The sequence below is a fragment of the Leiobunum rupestre genome, chromosome 9 (assembly GCF_980474605.1).
Source record: "Leiobunum rupestre chromosome 9, qqLeiRupe1.1.hap1, whole genome shotgun sequence".
NCBI lineage: Eukaryota > Metazoa > Arthropoda > Arachnida > Opiliones > Sclerosomatidae > Leiobunum > Leiobunum rupestre.
Window position 1 is genome coordinate 56,240,900 of NC_143392.1, and position 7,773 is coordinate 56,248,672.

The following is a 7,773-nucleotide window of genomic DNA, read 5'->3' on the forward strand; positions in this document are numbered from 1 at the left end:
ACCGGAAGTTTTTCATGACACGAGTCATGCTGGTACTCCAGGAAAAGCCGATGCTGGCAACAAAACGGAGGGATTTTCGTTGAATGGTTTCAATGGAGTGCATGCCACTGGCGGTGTGAGGGGACCAGACCGCGGAGCAGTATTCCAGAATGGGGAGGACATAAGTTTTGATGGCTTGGGTTTTTGTCTGGAAGGAGCAATGGGAGAGATGACGTCGGACGAAGCCGAGGGCACGCGCGGCCCTGGAGGAGACAGCCGAAATGTGAGGTTTCCAATCGAGGGTGGAAGTTATGGTTACCCCAAGATATTTTTGTAATATAACAGCTTTAAGCTCAGTATCGCCCAAAGTATAGCTGGGAGAGTGGGCTAGTTGGCCCGATCGATGGAGGGAGAGGACAGAGCATTTGGCGGTATTTAGGGGCAGTCTGTTTGTGTCACTCCAACATTTGATACGATTGAGATCATCTTGGAGGGTGCTGACATCTATGGAGGTGTAGATGGTCCGAGAGAGCGCTACATCGTCGGCGAATATATACAGCTGGGAAATGATGTTATCCCCTATGTCGTTGATGAAAATGACGAACAATAGGGGGCCAAGTACGGAGCCCTGGGGGACACTGGAGGCCGCCGAAAGCCAATCAGACGCAGCCCCTGGAATAACCACTCGAAAACGCCTATTTTCCAGGTAGGAGGACAGCCAAAGCAGGGCGTTGCCACGGATTCCATAGGAGTGGAGCTTGGTTTTTAGGAGTTCATTAGAGACAGAGTCGAAGGCTTTACGAAAATCCAGGAAGATAATGTCGACTCGGCCAGTCTGTTCAAGACCGACGGACCAAGCCTCAATGCAGCAGAGAAGTTGAGGGCTGGTGGACTTCAACATAAGCGCGGAGACCATAGAGTTTGTTGCAGATGGAGTTTAGGTTGGTATAGAGGATAGATTGGCCCACCGCAGCAGGTCATTTATTGGGCTTTGATGCCTCCTGGGTTTGGGTTTCAGGCTGAGGGCTGGGGGAAGGGCGATAAGCGCTGATTTTTATGCCCATTGCCCAATTTTCGGGCTTGTAAGCTTGTCTCGCTTCGTGGTCCGGAATTGTTATCTGGAAGGAGACGTGACTCTGCCGCCCGGAGCCCTGTACCAATGTGACAGCGAGCGGATGGAGGGCAAGTTGGTGTAGGTGGGTTTCAACTTGGGTGACAGTGGTGTTGATGTGAGCATGGGAGACTACAAGACTTCTTTCCACCTTCGCCGCAAGGTGGGCGTGTGTTGGATCAGTGTTTTTTCCCCAGAGGGCTGGATCCAGATTTTTGACTGCTCTAACGCTGCGAGATAGGACGATACCCTCAGGCCAGTTGAGAGGATCAAGAGCAGTTGTTACGTCCTGTTCCGTAACGTCAAAGAAGCCCGTTTTGAAGCTTTGCTTTCGAAGAACTAGGAGCTTCAGACAGTAGGGCGTAATGCCGAGATTAGAGATGTAGGAATCGAAGTCTTGGGCTGTTAGACTTACATGAAGCCGAGAAACGTAGATGGCCGTCAGCGCGGGGGCGGCTTGGAGGGAGGCGGCAGGAGACGAGGAGGCGATACGAGTGACTTGATGCAAGCGGGGCTGTTGCACTTTAGGGGCTTTCTTTGGTGGTGGCCTTTTCCGGACAACATGGGTCCATGGAGTTTCTGCTTGAGATGGTGGCAGTTCGGCAGATGTTGGAAGTTTAACGTTGCCGGGATTTGGAGTAGCTTGATCAGATTGCTCAGTTTCAGGCCTCACCGACGGATGTAGGCAGTTAGTAGCGGACTGAGTGATTGATAGCTTTTGTTTGAGAGTCTTATTTTCAGCTTCAAGGATCTGGATACGGTTAAGAGCGGCTGTAAGCTTCTTCTCAAAGGTGACCATTTTAGCTCTATGGGTAGACGGGAAATCTACACAGTCCTTACAGACCCACACGAAGTAAATGTTGGTTTTGTGGTGAATGCCACAACAAGAGAGATGAAACAAGCGGCGACAGTGGGCGCAGGTAAGCATCCGGCCACCGGCTTCACCGGTGCGATCGAGTAGGCAGTCAACGTAGCAGTGGGAAACACCCCCAGAGTGAGGTGGAAGAGGTTTAGTTCCGCCTTTGGAACTATTAGTCCCGCCATCGTGGGATGCAGAATCTTGAGAATCGGGGACGGTGCTGCCATCGGGCGAGGGGGAGGCTGAGAGGACTAACAAGGACCTTTCGGGCCGCGCGTACAGGAAAGTTTACCACGCGTTGTAATTTAAGTAAAAGAGTACAAAATGCATGGGAACACTCATAAAAATCAAAAAGAAATTAGCAAAATAGTCAAAATAAAATAACATTGAACAGATAAAGTGATAACACAATGAAAATGCCTAAAATTATTGTTAGTACACGTTAGCACGCAAAATAATAACCCGTCGGGAGTCCAGCGTGAGAGAACAATTTAAAAATGACCAAAGTACGAAGTAATAACAAAGAATCAATATAACGCACAAAAATAACATATATACAAAACCGCAAGCGAACGAATAAACACTGTGAGTAATAGGAAACCAGCAAAAAGCCTCGAAACAACCGCACTAAACGCAACCACAAAGGTAGGTAGGGATCGACGCCCTGCGAAGTCCGGAATCACCGAAACGCGGTACACCGAGAAGAGCAGTGTGCCTTTTAGACACACCTCGCGGAACACGAGGTCGCAAAACTAGGTATGCCACTAAGGGTGGCGGTGCGCCAAGTAGGAGCACGCAACACTACACGAGGCGTAAATTAAAACGGTCGTAAATAAATAAATAGAACACTAACTAATGAAAGGAAAACACCAAATGAAAGTCGAACACTTCCAAAACGCGAATCCGCGAACACAAAATGAAAACAAAAGCGCGAAAAACTAACTAAAAAGACCGAAACGCGGAGCGAAAGAATATAGGTCTACATCTCAAACTGTCAATATGAGTATGTAAAACACGAGGGAGCAGATATTTTGTTACAAATTAAAAAAATGCATTTATTTTAATTTTAAATCAATAATTATTAATTTAGTTAACTCAAAAATTCTAAACAGAAAAATCCATTAAGTTACTTACTTCAACTTTCCTACTGGTTTTTAGTTTTGTTTTGGACTTGGTTTACGTTTTAGACTCAATTTTAGTTTTACTTTGCTATTCTAGAAAATTCCATAACAAAAGAGAACACGCAAGTAATCTGGCCAATAGGCGCTAGAATTAACAGCTTCTGCCTTTCGCTAAGAAGTTTTAATACAAACGGTATGGATAATGGACGTGCAAGCTACTCTTTATATGGTCCTTGGCGCTTCGGCCTAAAGAGAGGTGCCAGAAATAAGGACTAGTTCGGAAATTTCACTACGCTCTCCTAGGATGGCCTTGAACTTCAACTGATTAGAAAAAGACCCGCGGTTATTCGACCAGTTTGCAAACTATTTGAAAATACCAAATACTTTTTCCCTATCTTTTCGAATATTCGACTATTTGATCAAAAAATTCGATTATTCGCGAACATTTCCAAGCGCTATTCGATTTGTTATTCGATCGAATTATTTGGTCTGACCAAATATTTTGCACACCACTAGCTTTTATTAATTTAGTTATATTTAAACTGTTCTTATTTAATAATGACTTTAACTCTAGCTATTTTAAAGTGTTTCAATGCTAGTGTATTTAAAGTAGTTCAAACGAGACTTTGATAAAACAGAGTTTTTGGCCTTGGTCAAAATGGCACTGTAGTATTTTTTTGATAAAGCAGGATACACGACAAAGAAAAAATTAGAATAAAGTCAATGGACTGCCGTCTAACGGGTTTACCCTAACTATAGTATTGCCCAATCAATATCTTTTTCTATAAAATAAAATGAATAAAAAGTAGATATGAAAAATGTTGATTATACGTCACGAAACTGAGCTTTATTAGTATAATGTGGGCACGAGTGATTCGCGCGCTCGCTAGAGAAAATCGGAGGCTCCTCGTGAGTGGAGCGCGCGCTCTGCAGACTCGTAAAAGCTAAAGCCAGTGACGTCGAATCAACGTTAAACAAGAAGGCCGCGTTAATTTGTAGAAAGATCTATTTTCTTTCTTCCTGAACATGTATGATGTGTTACAACAGTCAACAAGCTAGTAATCGAGTGCTGTCTACGACATAACCACTGTATGAACTGATTGAACTATTTTTATGAGCTAGAGCGCGAATCGATTTGTAAACTGTCATTAGTCCCACGACACCATCATATCTATTTATTTAGTAGGTTTTAGATTTTTAGTTGTCGTGTAACTGTGGATTTTGACATTGCTCGTTAGTTTTTTTTATTATCAAAGTGATAATATCCTAAAAGACAATAGTTATGGGCCCAAGAAAGCGTCTGGAAGTGCATTTAGAAAGCAGAAAAAGAAAAGAGAAAAGGATGCTTCTAGTCTCGCTTCAAATCTAGAAAAATGGCTAGACACAAACGAACATGAAAACTCTGAAAGTAAAGATAATTCAGCAGAATCCAATGAAGAAAAAGATTTTCAAGAAACGCTTGAGCTTGAACATGAGATATTTTATGAAAGTGAAGCCATGACTCTGAGTATGGCTTGTTCGAGTTCTAGTACAACAACAACAATATTATAAATCTCAAGGTAAACATTTGAAACCAGGAGATATTATTTATGAAGATCCTACTAAATGACCAGGGGTACCAGATATTTCGGACAATGATCGTTTACAACTTGTCGAGTATGGTCCACAAACTATCGACTTCACCAATTACCGATTTCCAGAATCAGATAAAGGTAGGAATTTGGATAAAAAGTGGTTCTACAAAGTTCTTTCCAACGGTGAACGTGTCAAACGACAGTGGCTATTGTATAGTCAACCCTAAAATGCACTGTTTTGCTTTCACTGTTTGCTTTTTACAAAAAGTCGAATATCTGGGCATTCTTGTTCTTTTTCGGATCCTCTACAAGGGTTTCAAGATTGGAAACATTTAAACACTATTCTTCAAGTACATGAAAATTCTACTTCCCATCGAATATGCTACAAGACCTGGAAATAATTTGAAAAACGTTTGAAAGATGGGAAAACTTTGGACTCGGAAATGCAAAACTCTATACAAAAGGAAACGCAAAAGTGGCGCAACATTATGAAGGTTATTGTGGATGTAATTCTACACTGTGCGAAAAATAACTTGGCTTTAAGGGGCAATGCGGAGAACATTGGACAGCCTGGGTGTGGTGTCTTTTTGAGTACCTTGAAGCTTATAAGCCACTACCATCCACAACTAGCAGAACATATTGCTTACGTAAAATCAGTGAAACTAGCACCGTCCTATTTTTCACCCGTTATTCAAACGAAATATTAAAATTAATTTGGGATAAAGTCCGAATTGAAATTTTGGAAAAAATTCAAAAAGCAAAATACTTTACAAATTTACTGGACTGGTCACCTGACAGCGGGCGCGTTGAGCAAATGTCTCAAATGATACGATATGTGGATATATCAGATGGCCAATGTAACATAGAAGAGAGTTTTATAGACTTTGTCGATAATCCTCAAAAAACTGGAGAAGGCCTTTCGGCTGAAATATTGACAAAATTAAAGTCTGATGGACTGAATATTGAAGATTGTCGGGGGCTGGGATATGATAATGGTGCCAACATGGCCGGGAAATACAAAGGTGTTCAAGCTCGAATATCCCAAATAAATAAATTAGCTCGATGTGTTCCCTGTGCTGCCCATACCTTGAACCTTGTTGGAACACATTCAGCTAGCGTGTCGCCTATGATGGTGTCTTTTTTGGTATTGTGCAAAATATTATTAAATTTTTCAGTGCTTCTACAAGTAGATGGGAAGTTTTAGTAGAAAATCTCGGAATCACTCTTTAGGGTCATTGTGAACCGAGGTGGTCCTCGAAACAAATTGCAATAGCTGCTCTTAAAAAAAAGTTACTGATGTTTTCTCAATATTAAACGAAATGAAAAACAACACAAAATATAACTCGGACACCGTTTCTGGTGCGAAAGCTCTCTTAAAACAGCTTGATTTCCGATTCTTATGCCTTTTACAGTTGTGGAATAGAATTTTAACGAACATAGATAAAATAAACAAAACCGTACAGAGCAAACGTGTTTCTCTTAATGAAGCGGTAAAAATGTTAAGAGGTCTCAAAAACACCTTTCAAACAGTGCTGATGTAATGGGTATTGAAAATACTTTTTCGGATAGAAGGAGGAAAAAGGCAAAGGTTTTGAGCTCTGACATGACAAAAGAGGATGGTTACTTTTTCACACCAGAACAAAACTTTAAGAAAGAAATAAACGCCGTTTATGATAGATTGATGATGGAAATGACGGAACGATATGAAACATTTGTATTTTTTTATCGGGAAAATCCTTAAAAAATTAATCTGCAAGTTTCCTCAAAAAATGTGTTGCCGATTTTGGTATTAAATATCCAAAGGATATAAATGCTGATAAATTAGTAACTGAAATTGAATGTTTTAAAGATCTAGAGGCAGCTACCGAACTGGACTTGTTAAGATATATTACCAAATATTCAATTAAAGACGCTTACCCAAATATTGAAATAGCTCTCAGGATATTCTTGACCCTACCAGTTACAGTGGCGTCCTGCGAGTGCAGTTTTAGTAAACTAAAACTAATAAAGAATTATCTCCGATCTAGTATGGGTCAAGAACGACTGACTAATCTTGCAATTCTTTCAATTGAACAGAAGATGGCCGAAAATATAGACTTCGATGATATAATAAATGACTTTGCCTCGTTAAAAGCAAGAAAAGTTCAGTTTTAGCGTTTTATTTAAATTAAATGTGTTATAATATTAAAAAAGTAAACTTATTTCCGTCTTTAATTGGTTTCTTATGGTTATATTTTTAATATAGTAAATTTTTTATTGTTATTTGACTTGCACAATTGCATATTACAGACACTTTATGGTGTATTTACGTAATCATTATAAGTATTCGATGGCTATCATACCTAATATTAACGGCGTTGCAACCAATCGTTTTGACACTTGACAAAGAATCTTTTAATATTCCAAACGTTGTGTCGGCGCCACCTCTTTGGGCACCGTGCATCTGCTGGTAAAGGTCGTTAGCGCCTGAAATTTCCAGAGGGAGCGCGCTGGTCAAGGTCCTCGGGGGTCGAAATCCCCCCTTGCTACTCCACTGAGGGGGAGGGGCGCCAACTTTTCAATTTGCCAAGGGCGCCAGAACACCTAGTTACGGCTCTGATATCAGTAAATATTAAATTAAAGTATAGTTTTCAGGGTTATTTAAGGGACCCCAATTTTCGTGTTATACTTTCGCGTAAAAATCTACATACAGTTCCTTAATTTAAGTTCGATTTTCATAAAAGTTATATTTTTAAATAGCTGTGGTATGCATATAACCTAGAGTTGCAAATTCGTTCTTTAATTTTAATTCTAAGTAAGGTTTTTTGGGCAGCGTTTACGGACCACCGCAATTTGCAACATTTTAAATCCGCATGTTTATAGAGGTCTACGCGCCCGTTTCCCTCTAGCGTTTTTTAAGGTCGTTCAGAGTGCGCCGCGCTTTCCACGTTAGACCAGAAGTAACAATTAAGTATGACACAGATCGACCTAGTTTTCGGCGTATGACCAGAAGTAATAAGTGTGTCACACAACGTAACAAATAAGTATGAAACTGATCGAACTAGTCTTTATCGTATAACTAGAATTAATAAGTGTGACACTCAACGGCTGACTAGTAGTAACAAATAAGTGTGATCAGAAGTAAACAAA

At 40.7% G+C, this 7,773-nt stretch overlaps 1 protein-coding gene across 1 annotated transcript; it reads left to right on the forward strand.

Moving 5' to 3' along the window:
• Positions 1–5,458: 5,458 nt before the first annotated feature.
• Positions 5,459–6,798, forward strand: LOC149931574 (uncharacterized). The gene is made up of 3 exons (XM_090157992.1): positions 5,459–5,788; positions 6,149–6,358; positions 6,448–6,798. Exons 1-3 carry the CDS (start codon positions 5,459–5,461, stop codon positions 6,796–6,798), a joined length of 891 nt encoding a protein of 296 aa, XP_090014118.1.
• Positions 6,799–7,773: the final 975 nt, after the last annotated feature.